This window comes from Macrobrachium rosenbergii, chromosome 42 (genome assembly GCF_040412425.1).
Source record: "Macrobrachium rosenbergii isolate ZJJX-2024 chromosome 42, ASM4041242v1, whole genome shotgun sequence".
In the NCBI taxonomy this organism is placed as follows: Eukaryota; Metazoa; Arthropoda; class Malacostraca; order Decapoda; family Palaemonidae; genus Macrobrachium; species Macrobrachium rosenbergii.
Window position 1 is genome coordinate 17,912,442 of NC_089782.1, and position 25,680 is coordinate 17,938,121.

Consider the following 25,680-nt stretch of genomic DNA (forward strand, 5'->3'; position numbering starts at 1 on the left):
TTAAATGGGCGTAACTTGTAGTTTTTTTTTAACTGGCGAGGACGTTGGTCCGTAGAGTTATACAAATCTTTAATTATCCGAGTTCAGTTTTTGCTCTTATGTGATGCAATATTTAGTTAAAATTAAGTACAAAATACCATAGGGTTTTATAGATATATGGATTTCTTTTTTTGTTTGTTTGCTTTTTCTTTCGTGTTTCGAGATCGGGTATCTTAAAGATTCTTTCTTTTGTTTTTATGCTGAAGTCTCGTATTCACATGACTTTGGGAGTCGTGGCAAGCGCTAATTTCGTAATGAGGTTAGGCCCATGTGTTATTATGTAAGAATGTTATGTTGTGTAGTAGTCGTCTGACGCAATATCTTTGAGTATAGAGTTTCAGAATAAAGTTCTGTTGCTTAGTTTTTTTGGGAGGTAATTGGTATATCGGACGGAATCTGTCTGATCTGTTACAGGTCTGGGCAAATCAATTAGGGTTCAGGATAGGATTAGGAAGACTTTAATATGACTTCCAAATTTAGATTTGTCAGTTCTCTTTTAGAAGAAGTAAGAGGGCTGCGCCATTGGTAACTGTAGTTGTTATGATCATAGGAGCGATTGCTAGTATGTCAATTGCTATTTTGCTGAGAATTGAACAGGTATCGACAGTATTTGCTAACCAGGGTAAAACTTTGATAACTTTATGAGATATTTTACCTCTCGGATATTTAGAATTGCCTTAAATGAGTTCAGTATATCGGTATGGTTCTCAGGTAATTTTTACTGGGAAGAATTTGTAAGGGTAATATCTTAAAGTTAGCGTACCTGATAGGGGGTTGACTGTAGACATGACCGACTTACGTTTATACACCACTTCCTCGCAGCAGCGCCTTATGAATGACTTCTATGAGCCTCAACTGATACAAGTTAGATATGGGGGCCGTTTACGCTACGCCTGCAGGTTTCTACGCCTGTGCCTTCATGAGAGGATCCAGGATTTTTTGGAGAGATGTCAGGCAGGACATCTACAAATCGCCGTCGTTGCTGGGAGACGTTTGTGTGGCGCAAAGGTTCGTGGGCGCCGCATTCAACAAGGGCTTGTGCAGTTGCAAGTCGGTCAGCATGGTTGGATCGCCAGGAATTCAAGATGTGAAGAGAAGCATGGGCTTGTACAGTTGCAAGCCGTCCAGAATATTTAGACCATCAAGAATGCAAGATGTGAAGTGATGCGTTCTACAATGAACTGTGTATTGAAATATCAATCATGCATACGAGACAAATAATTTTCGTATCTAGTGCATATGGTTTGCTATGATTTTGGAGCTGACCCTTACCGAACTTTCGATTGGACAGTTATCGTACCTGGGCAGGGACGCCCAGTGGTAGGTGGACCGAGCTCCTATTACATCTGTGACGACTTTGACGAACTATGTGTTGGCCTGGCAGGGGCACATCCGCTGCAGGTGCAGTTGTGTCGACGTTGGAGGTTTACACGGTTAGATACAGCGAAGTATCTGACGCATGCATTTGTGCTTTCCTGACCATGATCAGGATTTAAGTCCATGGAGGCAGTGTGAGTGTGTATGTGTGTTGCACTCTCTAATGGTATATTATCAGTGGAACAGAGAGCAAGGCTGGACTTCAGTTTTGGTGGCTGGGTGTGAATTGCCTTGTGAGTGTTTAAAAACCACCACCATGAAAATACCTTATCCTCGGCCATAGGAAAGTGAGTACCATAACTCATGAACACATATCTTTTCCAGACATTATGTGGAAATATCCAGTTGTGCTGCAGTGAAATTCCTATGTGTCTCCATTATGCATTTTCCATCCTGTTCTCCATTGTACATTTTTCTGTTTTGAATATGAATGTCATTTAACACCATTTCAGGTTTTAATATATGATATGTTTCTTTTAACAGGAATTCTGGGTTCGTCTTGAGAGGACGAATATTTTGGAAGTGGAGTTTATTCTTTTACAGAGTATATGACATTTATTGTGGTCTAGAATAATTATGACCTTTTTACTTTGTTTGGTGGACAGGATGATAGTCACTAGATCATTAATCTGAATATTTGCGAATCAGAATTTCCTCTAGTGATGATTTCCATTCGAAGGGGGTGGAATTCACTCCATTTCATGATCGCAGCTTTTGCTGAATCACTTTCGTTAAATTTGTAAATAAAGTCTAGTTTTGTATATCAGTGTTTAATTCCAGTAGGCCTTTGTTTAAAGATAGATTCAGTGAGAGGAGAGATGGAGGGAAAGGAATTTGCTGATTCAGGATGGGGGCCACAGCTACCAGAGAATCTTAGGAAAGTAAGATGATTGATTCTGTTCTTAAAACAGATACAGCAATAGAAGATGACCCTATTTGACCTGGGGATAGGGTCATTAACACACACAAATATATATATATATATATATATATATATATATATATATATATATATATATATATATATCATATATTCGTAAACAAAGTACCGGACCTATCACTAATGAACAAGAGCAACTCCCTGCCCCCTACCGCGTGAGGGATGAAATTATAAATAAAGATAGATAGATATAACCTGAATCTACGCACTAGAGTTGCAATGTATATACATACATATTTTGCACTTCAACTTTTTCACATCTACATTTTTCTCTGGCTTCTTAAACAATCCATTTCCCTCCACCATAATTACATGAGCGTGCAGCAAGCAGACTGGCTCTATTCTATCCTGTTGAAACTAGAACACCAAGATAAGCACGAATTTCCCACCTATCCTTCTCTTTATCCAGTATTTGTACTATTTTCTTTCTTAACATCTACACGTCTCCCTAATAACTCCCGTGTATTTGAGACAGAGAGATACAGACTAGCTAACTGAATTAACACTTTAAACCAGTAACGCAAGTTTCGAGCGCTGAACCAATCAATCATTCGCTCATAAATCGCCGAAGTCTGAAGCTTAAGAGGTTGGAGGGAGAAAGTGGAATCAAAGAAAACGGATGTGACCACGAAAACAGAAAACGTTAGTCACGGTCTCTTATAATTCAAGCGCAACTCTCGCATTTATGTTAACGCTTCTGAAAGCTATTCAGCATCATGAATATGAAAATTTTAGTAAGTGAATAAACGTGATTTTATTTTAACAAAATCAGTGATACAGAATTCAGTAATTTTTTCATTTTTCATGAAAACCATTTTGGTTGATGATAGTTAAAGAACCTCAAAAGGTAAACTACTAAGGGTGTTTATTACAATTTTGCCCTATTAGTTATGGAGGGGGCTGTAGTCTTTATCAGTCCTTAGCATTAGATTTGGAAGGTTATGTATTGAGGGTTTGATGTGTTGAAAAAATATAAATTATTGGCTGAGTCTAACGAAAAATAAATTTCAAATGGTTGAGATGTCAAAAGTACGACGTTATTAACATTAGTAGTCTATCATGAGCAAGATGAAAAAACACCATAAAATTCTGTTTTAACGCAAAACACCTATAAGCTCGCTTAAAATGATGAATCATATATCTAGAGAGATGGAGCTCAAAATAAGTTTAAGAAAAACAGACGCAATGAGGACAAAGTATGCACATTAGGGTTGAGTAAAACTAGTTGGAGAAAATATTAGCAAGGCTAAATCTACAATATTTAGGATCAATGATATCAAATACAGGTTCTCCTGAGATGGAATTTACGGAAAAAAGGCATATCAAAGAATGGACAAGCTGAATAATATTTTGTAAAAATTATACTAACATTGCATAAGGAAGTAAAACCACGCAAGTCTAGTATGATCTGTGTTGTATAAGGACATAAATCATGGTAGCACAATGAAACTAAATCCAAAAGATTTTACGGATTTGAGAATAGTTTTAAGAACAGTAGGAATCAGATGTCAATTTAAAGTTAGGGATGATACCATAAGGGAAATTACGGAAATTTTGTTGCAGATGAGACAATGATGAATGGAAGATGGAGGTGGACATATCCTTGGAGAGTAGCATGTAACAGGATCAGCATGGCTCTTGTAGGCACCAGAAGAATTGGGCCAGCCAGACTTACTAGGACGAAAACTATGAGAGGGGAGACTGAAAATGAGTGGAGATTTGTGGAAGATAAAGCACAAGAAAAACATGAATGGCGGAATCTGGAAGAGGCCCTCTGCTTTCCATGGCAATGAAGAGATATTAATGTCCCTAAGTATATTGAGATTTTCCCTTAAAACTTGCCCTAACATTTACACACGTAGACAAATTTGTGAATCACTGAAATAATACAAAGCTAAAGGACGGTAAATTTTGTCCTTACTCAAGGCATTGACAGAAGCCTTTATTGAAAGAAAACACGTAGTAATTAATTTGAATTATAAAAAAAATCTGAATATAATTCCTATAAAAGAGTATTGTGGTTGATCTACGAGCTCAACACTATCATGTTCCTCAAATATTACATAAAAATCGACATTTATTAAATGCCACCAGCTTACTGAGCAAATTTCTGCAAGGTGGGACAGTCCAATGTGAAAAATGGATTTATCTATGCGGCTTTTATTTATTTATTTGTTTGATTTTCTCAGGACCCCTTATGCACTTTTCTCTTTAACTTTAACTGCATAAGAACAAAGACGTTAACTTGGGTAGTAACTAGAGTAACCCAAATCTCACAAGTACTAGAATGAAGTAAAAGTCTGAACTGTAAAGCATCCCAAAAAAAGCCCTCCGCCCTAGTAATATATATACATACATACACACACACACATATATATATATATACATATATATATATATATATACATATATATATATATATATATATATATATATATATATATATATATATATATATATATATATATATATAATATGTATATATATATTCTCTAAAGGGTTATATTCTTCCATTATCTACTATGGCTGCAACCCGGAACATTCCACTACCTATCAGGTCCATAATTCCTGCTGGCCTCGGTCTCAGGATCTCTCGCTGGTGGGGTAAGGCTGGAAGCAAAAGGCCAATAAACCGTCTCCCTTAACATAAGGCGTCTTCATAGAACATACAAAACAATAGTCGCCCAATAAATACCTCAACTGCTGAATTAAGGATGACACTATTTGCAGAAAACTTCCACATGATGAGCCACTTTAAATACCGACAGTGACGCTCATCGGCAGTTTGTCACAACCCCTACATACAATCCATCACTTCCTGGATGGTAACGCCTATCCATTCCAGCGCCTCTTCCAACACATCTAGAGAGTCTTTTTTAGGTTTTCCTCTCCTATTTTCCAACACTTCCAAGATATACACTGTTTACAAGCCTACCATTCCCAATTTTCTCTACATAACCAAATCGCCTCAAAACACTGGTTATATTTTCAAGTGCACGAAACATTTTAGAAATTCTTCATATCTCAACGTTTCTCACCCTTTATTGCTGCATAAACAGTTCATCTAAACAGCTTTAAACTTTTTTTTTTTTTTAAATACATTCAGCTCCATGCTTCACTCCCATCAGGGGATGTTGGCTCAACAGTTTCTTTCTATATTAAACTCTGTCTTCAATGGACGCTCATTTTCTCTTCCAGATTTTTAGGACATACTCTGCAATTTACCTTGCTTTTCAAATCAGTGACTCAGCTCCTCTGATATAACATCGTTCGTGTTTGCATTAACCCTCAGCACTACTCTTGTTCACAGTTACTTCCATCTTCCAACTCTTGCAAAGATCCTAAAATTCATTCACCACTCTCTGCAGTTTCTCTTCGATATTCCAAATCAGGACTGCATGTATCATCTCCTAACATGAGCCACTCCATCCTCCAATTACGACTCATTTTCTCGTTCGACAACTTTGCACTAAAACCCCCCTGTCTTTTTTCTGACTTTTTGCATTACTCCTTTTATAAAGATATTAAACAGACAAAAAAGACATGGAACACATTTATATTATACTTTTATACTTTTATACCAAACCAATGATTTTTTTTATCTGCAATTTCCAGGACTAGCTTTGTACTCGTCAATGGATTTTCCATTGATGTTACTAACTTACTTCCTAAAGCCGACATTCTTAATTCCTCTTCAGTGCATTTGTTTTAATTGTATCATTAGCTTTTACTTGGTCTATGTGCGCAATTAACATCTATTTTCTTTCAGTATAGGTTCTAGGACAGGTATCTATAAAAAAAAAACTTTCCGTCCACAAACCCTCTGTGTCTAAATCCACTGCTTTTTCCAAATCTTACTTTATCGTATGTGCCTCTCGCACTGCGTTAAATGTATTGTGATACAATTCCTAAATCCACCTCTACCACCCTGCCCATAATATAAAAGAACATCACAAACATACTTGATATAAATACACACATATATATGATATATATTATGTATATATATATATATATATATATATATGTATAATATATATATATATATATATATATATATATATATATATATATATATATATATATATATATATATATATAATCATATTTGTAAACACAGTACCGGACCCTATCACTAATGTTAGGAACCGATCGATTCACATTCAGTTCCAGATGTGGCTTGGGGAATTTAACAATGCAATAGAAAATGTGTGGGAAAGGTTGACTGTTACTTGAGAGAATAATCAACTTAATTTTGTATGGATATAGATCTGCTGCACTTGTCAAGTGTCCCCCTTGCATATATATTGTGATTTATAGCACTATGTATCAGTCCTTCGTCAGTGACTTAGAAATAAAGTCGATACCGGTCATGAACTACACCTAGCCTCTTGCTTTTTCACCTATGGTCATGTGTCATAAACAAATCAAGTGTTAATGTGATTATAATCTTATATATATATATATATATATATATATATATATATATATATATATATATATATAATTATATATATGCACATATATATTATATACATATATGTATATAAATATATATATATATACATACATACATATATATATATATATATATATATATATATATATATATATATATATATATATATATATATATATATAATGTAACGATGATTATCTAAAAGAAAGGCCGTGCCAAAACCGTACATCAATGCAACCTTTCCGCAAATAGAGGATAAATCCAAAGAAACAAGAATTCTGTAACCCAGATACAAGAAAACCAGTACTTCCCAAAAACCTCTCATGGAATGCTGTATTGCCAATGGCTTACTTTCATAGAAAGTTTCTCAAGAGATTTTCTGCTGAATGAATGGACACCAGCACTTGAACCACTTTCTTCAAACACCACAAAACAGATCAATGTCAGAGTCATTGACGGACTGGACCTTATTCTGCGTCCGCTTCTCTTAATTTTTGTTTCGTAAAAAATAAAGATGGGATCAAACTAAAACCCAAAGTTTATACTGATTCTTAAACAAAGTCACCATCAAAGTAAATACTATAGATGACTGCTCCTCTCTTATACAGATCTTAACCATAAATGTCAGAACTGGTGGCAGGATTTAACCGGAATGTCATGCTCCCACGGAATCCAACAAGGATTTTAATCAAACTTTAAGAAATACGGCCTTGAACTTTGACCTTCTTCATCAAAAATTCTTCATGACAATTGGTACACAGGTCCACTCAAAGGTTTGTGTCCACCAAGCCCCAGCGCACTTCACAGACAAAATTAAATGTTTTCATCCTTTGGGCAACATTTATGTAAAAAAAAAATTAAACAAAATCTTTATAAAAAAATCGTTGCAAAGATTTCAAAAGACACGCAGCTACCAAATTCAAAACCAGGTGACCATCAAGGTCCAAATAATTTAACCAATGATCGACTTTTCCATTTTCTTGAATCGGTGCCTGGATCTAACGGGAGCCCCGTGCAGCAGATCTAGATCCATACAAAATTAAGTTGATTATTCTCTCAAGTGACAGTCAACCTTTCCCATACATTTTCTATTACACTGTTAAGTTCCCCAAGCTATATCTGGAAATGAATGTGAATCGATCGGTTCCTAACACTATCACAAACTCACTCTTAAGAGTTCATGAAAACTTGTGCCATACTATTGCGGTATTTCCCCAGCAGCTTCATAAAAATTGGCACCAAAATCTGGACAATTTCTCCATGTTCCAGTCTACTGTAAAAGTTTTAGAGTTTTTAGATTTTACTTTGCCTATTATTTCATTATGCCTTAAGTTTTCATATAAATTTGTGGTACTATAAGGCAAAATTTTCCTCAGGTTTATAAAATACTGGTGTTTCTTTTGCAAATCTTCACTGAAAGTTTCACAAATATTGGTTTTAACATTTTGTTAACTTTTCATTGAGAGTTCCATAAAAAAAAGATGGCGTTCACCTTTCGCAACGCTTCTTTATTAAAAGTTTGCTGAAATCGGTGTTTGATGATATTTGCGTTAATTCTTTGCTATGTCATTAGCAGTGCTCTTCCCATTTCGTAAAACCCGTACATTAAAAGTGCAGCGAAAAATGGTGTTCGGTTCTGGGATTGAAGGAAAACAAACTTTGTTGTCCAAACTTCGAAAAAAAAATGTTCTCTAGGTTTATAGCAAAACCGTAACGATATAAATTTAATATAGTGGCAGGCGACTGTCATCAACGTGCTTTTAGACTTTTGAACAAAATACCAAGAGAGAGACAAAAGCAGAGAGAGAGAGAGAGAGAGAGAGAGTCAAAGCAACCTGTTCTGTTTAATCAGGTTTTTAGCTTCACGTTGATACATACAACCGCCCATTTCCCGTATTTTCCATATTGTGGAGTTCATTAAATAAAAAAAAAAAAAAAAGAAACAAAATCTCACAATCATTTTTGTCGGCCTCAAGACACAAAAATGGTTCGCGAAAATATAGGTTCTCTACAAGTTAGAATCTTTCACTACGAAGAGACCGAGACGAGCATGATTTAAGGGATACAAGGGAAGAATGCGCTTTCCGCATTCTAGATTCTGAAAAATAAAGTGTGAACTGCATTCCACCCCCTTATTTTCAGACCCACTGCGGTCCAACACCCCGTGCATTTTAACGTTATAAGGATGATCTGTATGACTTATAATTTTTGTTATATTGAAAAACACTGGAACTAATATGTATGTGCAAATAATTAAATTTACAGGTTTATGTACGACCGTAAAGGAGACTGCTCTGACAGTTCTTTACTTTCAGACAAGAACTGTACATAACACATCAACAAGAAGGAAATAGTTATCATTACATTTGAAGGGAAGACAGATTCTCTCTCTCTCTCTCTATTTATCACCACCCTTATAGAGCTCTTCGTTGGATGAGTCGGTAGAGCTGCGGACTGTCACTCGATGGGCCGGAGTTCAGTTCCCCGGCCGGCTGATGAAGAGTTAGAGGAATTTATTTCTGGTGATAGAAATTCATTTCTCCTACAATGTGGTTCGGATTCCACAATAGCTGTAGGTCCGTTGCTAAGTAACCAATTGGTTCTTAACACGTAAAATAAGTCAAATTCTTCAGGCCCAGCCCTAGGAGGCTCTTAATGAGCTCAGTGGTCTGGTAAAACTAAGGTATACATAGCAACGCCCTATATACTTTATCAGCATTTCGTACTTTGGTCTTAAAAACAAGACCATTTTTCATACAGACAAATCTCGTATTACTAATACTGAATCGGAGTAACTCAGTACTTATTTAAAAGCATTTCCTCTTAAATACTCTGGCCACTGTTCAAGGCTGCGTTCGTTTCGAGCAGCGACAGAGCCTCGGAGGCGACGGCTGACCTCACGAAAATGAATGCTAATTAACAAGCCTTCTGCCAAAATATACATGAAACAACCCACTTAATTTGACAATGGTTCTCCTTGACTTAAGGTTATGAAAGATCATTGTGTTAAGCCTCTGACTTCTTTATATATTCTACTTGTGTAGCACTGACAGAAATTACAAACAGATCATTAGAATATTTATAAATATCAATGAAACTTATAAAACATACAGTTAAAAAGTGCCCTTGAAAGCAACGATAAAAATGCACGAGTTACCCACTTGAAAAATCTCCGTTTTCTAAGAACGAAGAAAATCGTCTAGGGCTGCCAGCTGAGAGAAAGAACCGGTCTTCAGTTGCCTTGGCGCCATCGAAGAAAGAGGTCCCTGGATACTAAGCGTCTTGGTTTATTTAGAACGTCCCCCTTTATACAAGTGAAAGCGAAAGGAAATAACATACAAGTGATTTCGAAAACGAATAAGTGTGAAATTCTGTTTTTAAAAAGTAGTTACTTATAGCCGCTAAGAAAAAGGGCTCAAGTTCAGTTTTGATTTTATTTATTTTTTTCCAATGCACAAATGAGGACATGTAAAGCAACGCATTAAACAGGAGAAAAAGAAAATATTTTCTCAGTTTTGGTGTTACGGAGAAGTATATAAAAGGATTTAACCCAAAGCCCTAAACGAAAAAGCAACGTTCAAACATGAGCGAAGAAGAACAGAAGTGAAATTTTCAGAAAAAAGAAAATAATTTTGTCCCATTTTTGTCGAGGGAGTATTTCTATTCGGTCTTATAAAACAGGATATCTATTAATACATACCCCGAAGGTATACAGTAAGTTGAGAAACGATGAGTTTACACTGGATGAGATCGGGAATGGGCGTACGGGCGGTGTTGATCCTGATGCTGCTGCTCGTGGGCGTCACTCAGGCAATGCAGAGGCGCTCTGCCTCTGCCAGCCCCACGCCCACGCCCGATCCAAACCTGGCCGCCCTCACAGGACTGGGAGGAGGAATTGGCGCGATATCAGGTAAGATTTTCATTTCATAAATTAATTTTTCAAAGACAATATAAAATTCAGAGAACAACAGCAGCAAGGCAGTTTTACAGTTATTTTGACAGTATTCATATGTTTTAATAATAATGAAAATAATAATAGCATAAATCCTTGTCTTACACACACACACACACATACACACACACACACACACATATATATATATATATATATATATATATATATATATATATATATATATATTATATCAATTATTGAATAGAATTTAATGCTAATGCAAATAGAAACTGCATAAAATCTTGCTACATACAACAGCAGCTATAAAAAAAAAAAATAGATTACACCATTACTATAATCTAATTCGCAACTGTGGTTCTCGTTATTTGCAACGTTGCAACATCTCCTGTCTTTTAAAATCCCGTAAATTTACACCCAGTGGTATTTCGCTGCGGCCTAGTTTTTACAGTGGCATTTATTAGGCTGTATTTCCTCTGTGCATATGCACTCGTACTTAACATACATGCCTTGGTGAACGTATATGTTGAGTTCAGGCCTAACGCATAGACTACATATCATAATTCCATTATATAGACTGATATGGGCTACATTTTCTGGGCTTATTGCGTGATTTATATTTTATAGGCCGTTTGTAGGCTACTTGTTACATTTAAAAAAGTCTTTATTACTGTCACATTGGATAAAATATGTCACATGGGGTAAAATATGTCACATTGGATAAAATATGTTTCATAGACCTATTTTTATATTATGTTCCATAAACATACTATTTAGATTATAATTCATATACCTAAAAGTCATAACGCGTTTTATAGGCCCAGAGTGATTGTTGGATTACCTTGGCATACTGGATGTTCAAGAGAAACGAACTGTACAATAGTGGGCAGTTTCCATAGATTTCTAGCTGTTAATGCAATGCAGATCAAGTACAAAGGATTTTCATAATGAATATTAGCTGTAGCTCTGCCAATCTAACTCTACCATTTTGAGTCAGTTGTTCTGATATGATTGGCTATCTTATGTTTCTTATAAATTATCTATCTACAGTAGATAGACAGATATATTCCTCACACCGTTGGACTGTGGAAGTCTCCCTCATGATGTCGTGCAATTAGAACTTCAAAAGTTCAAGCGAAGATGCAATGCATTACTACCCAGTGCTATTCTCCTTGCATTTTAATACATTTTTATCTATTTATTAATTCATTTTTTCTTTTTAATAAGTGAGATCTCATTTTTCTGTACTTCCCTTTACCTTCTCTTATTTCATAATGAGCACCATATTCTCAGGAAGCTTGAATTTCAAGTCAATGGCCCCTGTGGGCTTGTTCCATAAGGGTTCATCTTATGAATAATAATAATAATAATAATAATAATAATAATAATAATAATAATAATATACATGGCTACTTGCTTGTACTGTCTGTCAATTCCATTTAAACACATCATCATGTACTTGTAAATAATATGGATAGATACAAGTACTTGAATCGAACTGCACATACCTATCGCGATTAACAGTGAAAATAAAATTGCATTACTTTTATCAGTTTTTGAACTGTATCATCCCTGTTATCAACATGAGTTCTACTGCAGACTTAGGTAGGTCCTCGTCCGTTTGCACTCTATCCTATTCTCCTTATTATATTTTAATGTTCCCAAGTGATCTTTCTCTTTATGCTTCTCACTTGTAAGCCCTCTGTTTTTTTAATATTGCTCATTAACTTTCTTTTAATTTAATCATATTTTCTTTTTCTGGGTTGTTCGTTTGTACCAGTTTTCTTCCTCTCTGTGTGTATGTGTGTGTGTGTGTGTATTGTCCAACCTCTTTACTTCACTTTACTATAAGTTTGGGATTTTTTCTTTCAATTACCGTCTGAAAATTTATATGGCAATTCATTCCTTGGTGACACAGACTGGATGTAGGCTAATTATTAAACCGATCGGTATCAGAGGAACGGCACAAATCTTCTCTTTGGTAAAGCTGCCGTTATTAATAGCAAGATATTGAACAATGCTGAATTTGTCTGGAAAATGAATAAATCAAAATGTTTATAGGAAACGGGGTATTTTGCAACAGCACAAATTTGAATGATACCAACTTGTTTAACATGTTTCAGTGAAATATATTCAGAAAAAAGAGCAAAAATGACGGTGAGGAAACTAATGCCGATGATGTGATTTAAATACAAATAAGTAAAAAAAAAAAACACTTTCTAGAATCCGTTTCCTAAAGGTTCTGGTGAGAAAGTGTGCGAAAACTAATTTGGAGAATCTTTCGCTTTTAAATAACACCCTATATTTGTCACTTTGTAATAATAATATATTAATTAATAATATATCAATAATAAAGAAAACTAAATACAAGTTTTCGCCTCCGGATGTGCTATAATACTCGTTTTATAACCTGCTTTTTGTTTTGGCTGAGTAAAACCGTTCATGTTTCATTTATTACTTTTTCCTCCATCTCCTTGCCTGGTATTTCTCTTTACCGTGGTCCCTCGCCCCTTCTCTCTCTCTCTCTCGTCTTGTGAATCCTATAATATATTTGTTTTCCGCTGCACTAGGTTCAAGGTGGCTTTTCTTTTCTAACACCGTTGCATTTTAGACAGGATTTGATCCCATCTTTCTTATAATTGTTTATCTTCCTATAGTTGACTAAACCTGACACATACTTTTTATAGCTTCTCCTAAGCTTCTACATGTTATACATAACCCAAGTCTACACTACAATTGTCTTATGCCCCCGTGTTAAACTCTTCTGCGACATAAACTATGCCTTAGTGTATCGTCACATTTATTGTATGTTCCCTGTTCGTTAACCTTTACGCCTTAGCCTTGCTTTCGAGCTCAATTTAGCCTTCCTGTGTGATTACGGTTTCTCTGCAGCTAAACTTCTGCAATCTAATTATGCTGCAAAGCCTCTCTGTAGAGACCTAATGCTCCTATGTTTCATATATTTGAATACTCTTGGCCTTCATTAATCATATGTTCCAGTAGCTAAAAAACACCCTAGAGAATCTTGTTAATAATAATAATAATAATAATAATAATAATAATAATAATAATAATAATAATAATAATAATAATGACTATTTCAGGTCAGGGACACATTTACAACATATGGTGGAAATAAAGATTCCATAACTAGATAACAAAAGCTATATTAACTATAAGTAATAATAACATCAATAACAAAACCATAAGGGCAAAAATAAGGTTATAGCGATAACATCATTATATTTACCATATGCTCCCCAGCCTCCTTACAGCGTCTCATTGCTCCCAAGTGCTTCCGTGGTTTTTCGCCCTTCCGTCACCAGTAAGCGACTTTTAATTTTTTTACCCCTTCACTCGGGGGTTATTAACTGAAGACATTCCGGGCAATGACGGAGCATGCGGTCTGCAAAGTCATTTCTAATGTGACCTGAAACGCTCTCTTACCGACAGGGTTGTCATCGCCCAAAAATGCTCCCAAAGTGGCACCTTTTCTCCGGAACATAAAGGAGGAGGGCCATCAGTTGTAAATCTATATTGAAGTGGCGTATGTTGTTGTTATTATTATCATTTCAATTTGCTTACATTATTATTTTTTATGATCTTAAATGCACGTGGTATATACAACCCCAAATGCCTTATAAGTCTATCAACATGTTACTCTCCATCTTTTCTTATTATTATTATCTAAGGCCTCAAAATTACATTGCAAAGCAAAACCCAGCACCGTGCTGAATCTATCTATTAATCAGTTTGCTCCAATTAGCATTATTTTTATCTTAAATAGAGAGGAAATAGCAAATCCACTGTGCCTAAAGAGACCTAACCTTATGTCCATGACAGCTAACACCACCATATATTTAGCGATTCGAAATCATCCGGTTTGGAGATCACTGGACACCGTTATTGTGTCAGATAGGACTACTTTCAAATCCTGTGATCAACCAAGCTCTTTTATAGGCCTAAGTGGATTTTCCATACTGATAAACTTTCTAAATTCTACATACAACTTGGGAACTTGGTACTTACTTGCATAGACCTGCTTGAATGTTCCGTAACTGTAGACAACCAGTCTACAGTTAATTTGATGAAATTAAGAGGGCTTCCAAATTCCACCTTCTCAAATTAATCTTCATAATCTGAGGTTTTACCTTCAAGTGTCATCATACATATTCCTTAGTTTCCCGAAGTGTAGACCGTAATGCAGGATAAAGTAATTCGTAATTAAATAGACATATATATTCTACAGATTCCATGCTGAAGAGTGGATTAGCCCGTAGTGGTAACAAGTGCCAATCTTACTGGACAGTTCTAGGATTTACTGTTGATGTTATTGCCACTGTTGTGATTTTAGGAGCCTTATTAGCAGGAATAAAATTCATATCTTCAGTTACCGGATTTTTACTATGAATCGTATTTTTATGAGCATCTTTTTATAATGACTCCTCTTTACTTTCGTTTAAAATCACTTTAATTTCACATGAATACTAAATTTTCCAAGATGTATCAATGCAAGAACTAAGATACAGCACTTTGGGACATTCAGATTATGACTACTAAAAACTATCGGACGGCTGACCTCAATACCTAGATCTAACTCTCTTACACTTGGGTCAAAGCATTAAGCGTTTCATCGCTACGACAAAGTAGATAAAGAGGATAAAAAAAACACATAAAATGGAGCGAGAACATATGTATAAAAACTAGAGGGAAATGGGGAGATAAGAAAAAAAGGCAATAAAAAACACGCGCGACATAAGCTGAAAGTTCCTTGGAGGAGTCGTCAGCCAGCAAGTAAAGGTGAACAAGGTTTGATATTTTTTTTTATTTTTGTTCTTTTGTTTTTCTTTCTTTTTTCGTTTCTCAACTCTGTTCTGCTGTAAGTTCACCAGTGCTGCTCCGGCTGCCGTTTGACTGACTAACCGAACCCCGTCTCTCTCTCTCTCTCTTTATGCAGTTAACTGGACTCGATCTTGATACTGACATCACTGGATTATGATTCCGATGAAATTACACACACACACACACACACACACACACACACATACATACACACACACATATATATATATATATATATATATATATATATATATATACATATATACATACATATACATACATACATACACACACACACATATATATATCTATATACATATATATATAGTGTGTGTGTGTGTTTCTATAAACTGTGCATATACAGATATACAAAAATTGTCCGCAAATGGACTTACGAATACAGACCTACACTTGACCACTAATTCTTTCTCAACGTTAAGATTTTTAAGCAGGTATTCTCCATTTTCTTGCTATAATTAGCTAACAAAAAATAGTGTATTGATTACTGACATCTTTAGTAAGTCAACGACAAAACCTTATTCAAGTTATTCTTCTTTATCAAAGTTACTGTAAGATGAACAGTTAACATCATTAGAGAACATAACTCCAAAAACTCATTCTTAAATTATCTTGAAGGTCTTCAAGAGATAGTAAGTAAGCTCTGACGGGGGTAGGGGGTTAGGGAGGACTGAGCATAGACCGTGAACATGGGGGTGGGGTTGGCGGTAGGGGGCTAAAGCACCTAACGATAAGTTACCTTAAACAACTACAAAATCACCAAGCAAACTGTCCTCACTTACTTTCAACTGACCATCACATTTGCTCTCCCTAATTGCGTGTGTATGTCACTGTCTTACTTCAGTTCTATCAAGGACGCAGAAAAAGGTGTACTTGTTTCCCGTCTATTGTCCAAGGACCTCATAGACACAGCAGTGAGCTACTCCAGGGCCCTCAGAGAGGGTATGTTTGTCTCCTGTGTCTCAAGGACACTAATTTATACACTCACACACACGCACACACACACACATATATATATATATTTATATATGTATATATGGTTGCAGAAATGGCTTGTTTTAGACAAATTAACGGAATCAAGTTACAAAAGATGATAGTATCGCCAGAAGTAGGAAATTGTTGAGGTTTTGTACAGTATATTTCCTATTCTAGGAAATTTCCACCGGTTCATGTTTTATAAAGTGGACTGTCCTTAAACCTGTCTGTTATCATAAACATCAGAGTTTTTCCTAACAATATGCAAACAATAATGAATCAAGATACTGTTCACTACCGCATTCATCCTTTGCCTGTTGATTCAATGATGGACTCTCATGGCGGAAAACTTCCCCTTTATTATTATTATTATTATTATTATTATTAGTAGTAGTAGTAGTAGTAGTAAGTAATAGTAGCAGCAGAAGTAATAATAGTAGAGCAAGTGAGAAATGGAGGGTGGAAAAAAATTTCATTACGCTGATCATGTCAGTCATTAAAGTAATTCCGATAGCAAAGTTGATAGTAAACTTGAGAGTGGTTTTAACCAGGAGACTATCGTGTCGGCGCACAATATAAAAGACTTAATTCTGCTTTCCAGTACTAAGATTTACATCTGCGTTCTGTACTGTTTTCCTGAAATGCATAGTTATTTTGAGTTTTATATTTGCAATGTACATAAGTTGTACATAACTTGAAAGTTAGATTTATTCTTTTTACTATATGAAATTTAGATATTGATTTATTGCTTATGAGTGAAATCTACAGTATATATAAATTTTGCATTTTACATACGAAATACATATTTTTATCTTGCATTTCAAAAGTGAAATTTACATATTCAATACGTATTTCATATATGAATAATACAAATTCTGTATTTTACCAGTAAAATTTTCATTTTGAAATTTGAGATTTGTATTTTATACCTGAAATTTACGTAATGTTCTTTACATTCCATATCTGTTCTGGATTTTAAATATGAAATTAAGATAATTCTTATTTGTCTTATATCTGTACTTCATACCTGAATCTCCTACCTTAATTCACTACTTTACACCTGAGTCGGGTCTGTGACCTGATATGACCCCGTGAACTCGTCAAAACGCTCTTCTGAAATGAATCCTCTCCCTGCAACCTCCTTCAACAGAAATCTACACCTCCACCCACCTCCCTCCCCACCACCACCCACACACACATACACAAACAAACTTTTGTACTCTCTAGCATAACTTCGCTTTCATTCTAATTCCAAATCCTTCCGAAATTCTAGCTGTGTTAACTGTTTTTTTTTTTTTCGTTGTTGTTGTGGAGGCGATACTTAGGCGCCAGATAAGTTCTTTATCCCGCATTGAAATTCCCGAGCTGAGATGGATCGGGTTGTATCTAATTCTTGAAACAGGATGACAAATCATTTATTATTGTTTTCTTCTCTCTAGCATAACCTCGCTACATTCTAATTCCAAATGTCTTCCGAAATTCTAGCTGTCTTAACTGAGTATTTTTATTTTTTTCGTTATCGTTGTGGAGGCGATCCTTGGCCGTTGGATACGTTCTTGATCTTGCATCGAAATTCCCGAGCTGAGAAGGATTGGGCAGTATGAAGTTCTTGAAATAGGATGATAAATAATTTATTATTAGTATTATTATTATTATTTCTCTCTAGCATAACCTCGCTATTATTCCAATTCCAAATGCCTTCCGAAGTTCTAGCTAAACTGAGCTGTTTTCGTTGTTGTTGTGGAGGCGATACATAGCCGTTGGATACATTCTTGATTCTGCATTGAAATTCCCCAGCTAGGAAGGATCTGGTGTACGAAGTTTTTGAAACAGGATAAATCATTTATCAATATTTTCTTCTCTCTAGCATAATCTCGCTATTATTCTAATTCCAAATGTCTTCCGAAAGTCTAGCTGCGTTACATGAATGTTGTCGCTATTGTGGAGGTGATATTTAGCCATTGGATTCGTTCTTGATCCTGCATTGAAATTCCCGAGCTGAGAAGGATCAGGCTATATGAGCAAACCTTGTATAACGAAGTTCTTGAAACAGCATGATAAATACTTTTATTATTATTCATTATTATTATTATTATTATTATTATTAATCGAAACGTCAGAATTACTAAAAGATGCTATGACTGTTTTTGCTCTTGTGCTTATTAGTGTATAAAAATATCTACAACAATACCAAACGTTTAACATATCTAGGATCTTTCCTAGCCTGGTCACGTTTCACTTCTAACATTTCTCTGAGCAGAACTGAAAGATCATAGCTGTGTTGCGTTACAAGTAGATTCCAATTTACTAGTAAACTTATTATTATTATTATTATTATTATTGTTGTTGTTGTTGTAGTTGCTCTCGCTCTCTTATTCCTACAGTCGTCTATACTTTATTTAATAATAAAATGCAACGTGTTCGGTTTTATTTGTATACCTTCATTTCGATCGGGTTCAACTCTCTCTCTCTCTCTCTCTCTCTCTCTGTCTCTCTCGGTCCTTGTTGTGCAATGGTACCCCTCTCGGCTCACAGCCAAGGAACCCGTGTTCGGCCTCCCCGCTCAGGCGAGGAAGGAACGTTATTGAAAAAAATCTGGTATGTCTATGCTGACGTTAGTAAGGAATTTGGTAACCTAGTTGTCAGTTTTGGGTCATAACTAAGGTGGTGTGGTTGTGTGTGTGAGAGAGTGAGAGAGAGAGAGAGAGAGAGAGAGAGAGAGAGAGAGAGAGAGAGAGCAGTCGAGATATCAATGATCAGTATCCATTGAAATGTAAACCAACATAGCATAATAAAAAAATAAGAGAGGGCCTCGACGAAGTAATCCTCACCATACCTGGGTGAAACCATTCATAAGATCTTTTGTTCTACCTCTCAAAGCCGCTCCGACCATCGGCTCCTCGAGAAGGCGATGAAGGTTTTTAAACGAGGGATAATTAGCAATTTCAAGGTTTCATTATGATAATTTTCCCCCATTAGCTTCACTAAGGATGGAGATGATGGCTCAGAAGTCGTTCATTCGCTTGCTGATTGTCGCTGGCTGTGGACGATTAGGTTTGTGATTAGATCGTTGATTAAGGTTTTTTATGCAGCTGACTCTGGGTCTCACAGTTCCTCTTTTATGTGTGTGTGTGTGTATGTATATAATATATATATATATATATATATATATATATATATATATATATATATATATATATATATATATATATATATATATATATATATAATGTATGTGTGTTTAATCATATCCCTTTAGGATACTGGATCCTTAAAAGGAAAAATTAACACGAATTATGAAAAGCGCGATGGCTACAAAAATAAGGAACACAGAAACAAGATGGACATTCCGCGGCTTGTTTCTTTGACGTCTGTTTCTTAAACTTCACTTGTCGTCCATAACGCCATATAATTTTTAGTATCATTTCATTTTCTAGTAAAATTATGTGATTCTATTGTAGACTGATGTTTTCCGCCCCTTAAGTTGCTTTATTACCGGTTTCACTTTAAAAAAAAACGAAAATTCCTTGCGTGCAAGGACAGGTCAACGATCTTCTGCTCTCCTTAATGAGGAATCACGTTACAGATTAAGATATTAATCCCGTGAAGTTGACAGTCAAGTTTTAGAAGTGCGTGTGTGAGGTCATCGACCTGTATGTAAGTAACTTGACCTTCTCAGTAGGAGGAGGAGGAGGTGAAATAGGACGAGGTGGGAGTGGCGGAAAATGTAACGAAAGCATGAGTAAGGGGGAGGAATCATTATTGAATAGAAAGAAAAGGAGGAAGAGATAGAGGAGGGGGAATGTCAGAATTTGAGATCTGACGAATAACAGATCTAAGTTTATTAAATAATTTTGTATTTTACCATGCTAGTAATTATTACTACCACCACTACTAGTAGTACTACTAATCTCTCTCCATTTCTTGTACTTAGTTGTATAATAAGCAGATCAATCTCGTCTTTCATGAAACGTCTAGGGTTAGAGAATACAAGTCTGATATGTCTCTTTGTCTTGCTTTTAAAAAATTTTAACCTGCATTTTTTCGGAGAGAGAGAGAGATTAATCAGAAATTAGTACCTATGAGCTTGCTGAGAATGGGCAAAAAAAAAAAAAAACTAATTTTATGAGAAAATTCAGAAGCGTAGATATAAATTCTAAATATGACATTTTAAGGTGCACTGAAATATGCTGGATATGACCCAGACTAAATATGTAACATCAGTTATTAATTTTTACCTATTTCATGAGCCTATGGAAATCTACATTGTCAGGCTTAGGCTCAATAGGCTAATCAACATACGCCATTCATTTTTAATTACTTCATAGGCCTATGAAAATATGTTTGAATATGTATAGTTAAATAGACAATAACTGTCAATCATCTTGACTCACCACATTAGCTTGTGGAACTGTGCGTTGAAAGGCCCAACATTATTAGGCAAAATTTACAATTCATCTTTGATAGATGGGTTCTTTGATAGGTGTTAATAAGATGTGTATGAGTCTAAAGCTACTGTCTCAAAATACAGTGTGTCAAAACTTAGTTGATTTTTGAGAGCTTGTTTTTAGTATAGCAAGTTCATCAACAACTATAGAAATTACTTAAGACACTGAACACGATTCGTGGTTAGTCATTTACTGGCTTGTGCTTTTGACTGGTGACCAATCGGAAGCCTCATATCATTCCTCAGAGCGCACATGCACCCACACACAAGGTATATGTATGTATGCATGTATATTATATGTATGTATGTATGTATGTATGTATATGAACGTATGTATGTATGTGCTTGTATGTGTATTGTGATAACTAATAATATGAAAATAAATTGAACTACCTCTAATCGCTGAATGCGTGAGAAAGGTGATTGTTAAATATTATTGTGAATTATTTTTAGCTTCAAATTAAAATAAACTTCATCGAATATAAGACATTAACAGTTACAGTGAAGCTTGTTTTTTTTTATTACTTTTATTTTTAGCGGTGCCCAAGTTAGCGGGACTTGACATCCTGCTAATAACATAGGTCACTCTGTCGTCCAAGCTGTTAGTAAATTCCCGTTCAGTGTGATTTTGTCGTTCATGAAGGAACTATGTCTGGAATGTCTGAGATTTTCCTAGTTTTTTTTTTTTCTTATTATTCATTGGCATTTGTTTTTATTTGGTAATTGTTCTCTCTCTCTCTCTCTCTCTCTCTCTCTCTCTCTCTCTCTCTCTCTCTCTCTCTCTCTCTCTCTCTCTCTATTTTCTTTGGAACTTGTTTCTTATGTGAATGTTCCTACCTATTTCTCTCTCTTTTCATTAATGCCTATCTTGATATTATCTCTCTCTCTCTCTCTCTCTCTCTCTCATCTGTTGCTTCTCTCATGTAAGTGTTTCTTTCTCTTTCTCTTCTTGGCCATCTACTTATCTGAAGCTATTCTTCATCTCTCTCTCTCTCTCTCTCTCTCTCTCTCTCTCTCTCTCTCTCTCTCTCTCTCTCTCTCTCTCTCTCTTCAATTTGAGATTTTCATTCTCTAATACGAAACTCTCATGAAACAAATTAATGGAAAAACATCTCGAGGTCATTAATCAGGGTTATTATGATGCGGTACCGAGTTTCTTCGATGTAAAATAACACGACTGAGAGACATTGCAAAACTTACAAAAAATTCAAAGGCAGAGTCGCCTTCCAACTGAAAACTATTTTGGAATGGCTAAGGAATGATTTTATATTGTTGAAAATCATTGCAATAATCGAAAACTAATTCTTCAGAGGTAAGCTACAGTAAGTGCTGGAGAAATAATACAATATCTGAAGAAAGTAATTTCTTTGACTATAAAAATAATTCAATACGGCCAAATGTAAACTTTTAAAACGACAGACAAACACGTCAGTAAGAAGGAAAAATTAAACATTAGTGAAAAATGTACGAATTTGCTAAAATACTTCGTAATAATGATAAAAAATGGAATTTCCAACGAAAATCAAGGCTTATACATTAAGATATCTGAGGGCAGAACTGACTTCAAGCTGGAAACTGAAGAAATAATTTCACAGATTTGGAAAGGCTTCAAAAGGAGTGAAAGCAAAAAGAAAGATGCGTAGACCTTCCTGTGAAAAATATGTTAGGTATGGATCGTAGCCGGGGGAGGGGGTAGGGGCGCCTGTCCCTAATGAAAATTTGGTAATCAGAAAATCATAAAACTAAAGAACTGTAACTTGTATATAACAATCTAGAATTCACTAAGAGCTATGATACTGAATTATCAATACTTTATGAAAATAAGCAATCCTTACTATCAACGGAAAACAAAAGTAATATGCACTCACAATGAATGTTAGCAGGGCCGACATTCAACTAACGAGAATACTTGCGATATGGTCTAAAAATTCACAGTAACTGAAGCCAAGATTTATTTTTCTGATCAAACTTTGAAAAGGTGAGATAATCCTAACCACCTCATTTTAATATCTTCTAAATATCTTAATGGTTTATTATCATAAAAGCCTTTCTTCCTCACAGTTTTCATGATCGCTGGAACTGCTTTTAACATTATTATTATTAGTAACCATTTTATCACTATTATTGATCATTATTGTAGAAGATTCAACAGTCCTGTTTCGTCTGCACCTGAACTCGTGGCGTTGTGTTTCCACTGTGATAACCTACTTTTGCTCTCTAGCAGCGAAAGAGAGAACTTATGTAGACTAACTGGTTTGCTATAATGACAGATTCTGGTTTAAGGTTGCAAAATTGACATCAAATACCTGCTCGAGTTAGACGTAGTAAAGGTCTCTCTCTCTCTCTCTCTCTCTTGGTTAGTTTCAAGTAGCAAAATGATCAGCTATTTAACTGTGCTTCTGATACCTCAAGCATTATGTACTAAGTAATTATTGGATTGTAGAGGGCCCCAGCAAGGATGGAGAAGGTCATGAAAACCTGAAGGATGACACGCAAGCACACACACATATAATATATATATATATATATATATATATATATATATATATATATATATATATATATATATTATATATATATCTTCTTCTATATATAATATATACATTATATACAGTATATACTGTATAATATATATATCTATATTGCTGGAAAAATGCATACTCATAACCAGCGCAAGGGTGTAATTACTTTTAAATATGCACATCTCCGTATTCACAGGAAACCAAGCAGGCTCATACAACGTATGCAATGCAGAAATGCAATGCACGCAATCAAGCAAGCCCACTTTCTGGGGCGCATCCGGAGAAATGACCTTGATATTCCTCTCATTGGACGATCTGGAAAAAATGAAACAAGAGAAGAACATACACATTTTACCATGAGCCCACGTACGGTAAAGGCAATAGGCGCGCTTGCTTGCACGCAAGCACGCACGGGACGCAAAGGCCATGAGTACAATTCCTGGACGAAACGAGTTTTGGCTGCCGAGCGCCGTCTGGAAGCATCCCCCGCGCGGTCGTTAAGGTCAACATCCTCGCGTGGGTAAATGAGCATTCCGGCCTTAGTGCCATGGTGTGGGATACCACTCTATGAGATCGGCGACCTAGTGGCACTAGCCCGGCCACTCTCTCTTTCTTGCCAATTTCCCCCTGCCCCAGCCCCCTCGAAAATCTCCTCCGTCTCTGTCTTGCTTCTCCAATCCTGCAGACGTTTTAAGGACTCCGTTTCTGTCCTTTGAGGGATTTTCTCCCTCTTTCGGGAGATGATTGCCAAACGTTTTTGAGGAGATCTCAGTTTTCGTGTTACTGTTAACCCTATTTACTCAGGATGTTCAATTTTTCCCGCGGAAAAACTCCAGACATGCGAATCCCACACTGAAGATTGTTTTTATTGTTATTGCTAGGTTGTAGCAATATCGAAATTAGTTTTTTCAGTGTATAATACTGATGTATATGTATACACATGTACACTATGTATATATATACTCGTATACTAATATATATACATATATATGTGTTTATGTTTGTGTGTGCATGTAAGTTTGTTTGGTTCGTGCTTAATGGAAACATGTTATGCACTGCAACTGCATTCTCTCTCTCTCTCTCTCTCTCTCTCTCTCTCTCTCGAATATCTGGACACGATTACTTGTGAGTGGAAAAGGTCAACAACAGGTCAGCTCGAAGGAAGGTCAGGTCATCACCCATCTAATGGGGTAACTATTGCATTCCAATCTTTGGGTGATGCTTATCTTGGGCTCTTAATTTGAAAACGCAGCTGTAATTGCCTGTCTATGGAATGTGTACGTATTTAGTTTACAGTTATATTGAAAGCCACGAACATTCTCCTTTTATATTAGTATATTCATCCTGATGTGATATACATACAATATATACACACATACACACACACACACACACACACACACACACACACACACATATATATATATATATATATATATATATATATATATATATATGTGTGTGTATATTATATATTATACATAAATACATACACACACATATATAGATGTGTGTATACAGATAGATAAATCCCCTATGAAGAGGTTTATTCTGAAATACGAATATCAGACTTCTCAAGACAAGGGTGTAAATCTCCCCCACCCCCTCCGCGCCCACCAATCGAATTCGGGTTCTTCGCTGATGAGGCGAGGCTGTTAGCCGCTGGACCACGGATTCTATGCATTAGGTGTCGTCAGGAACTTGCATATACTTCCAACAATTTATTCTTGAGTGGATGTTTTCTGCCCGTTTTTATTTCCCTGATGATATTTTTGTCTCTTATCTTAAGCTCTACGGTACTTGCTTGAGCAAGATTCGTACTTGATATCCTCAATCACGACAAAGTAAATTAAGAAAGGTATTATAGGCATTTTTCGATATTTTATTGATTCTGCTGCATTTTTATACTATTCACTTCTATATGTACTCTTGATTTGAATATTGTTCTAATGTTTTTAGGAGTTTCTCCAAGATTTTCCTAGTTTCAGGACACCTGCTTAAGACTTTTTCTTAACTTCACCCCACATTCTTGGCCATAGCTTCATCTTGATTATGTGTCAACCAGTTGCTTAAAAATTATCTATAATCTTAATGTAACTTCATCATTATGCTTATATCTAATTTTTTAGTCCTCATCTGCATAAAGGT

At 35.6% G+C, this 25,680-nt stretch overlaps 2 protein-coding genes across 2 annotated transcripts in view; one reads left to right on the forward strand and one right to left on the reverse strand.

Annotated features, from left to right (window-relative positions):
* The window catches only part of LOC136828014 (uncharacterized), a 488,300-nt gene that overhangs the window by 32,821 nt on the left and 429,799 nt on the right, over positions 1–25,680 (reverse strand). The gene's annotated exons all lie outside the window — the stretch shown is intronic.
* LOC136828013 (mucin-22-like) overlaps positions 10,564–25,680 on the forward strand; it is a 299,287-nt gene continuing 284,170 nt past the window's right edge. The window contains exon 1 of the mRNA XM_067085634.1: positions 10,564–10,725. Coding sequence (XP_066941735.1) covers positions 10,572–10,725 — 154 coding nt within the window. The 5' untranslated portion in view covers positions 10,564–10,571. The remainder of the gene's footprint in view (positions 10,726–25,680) is intronic.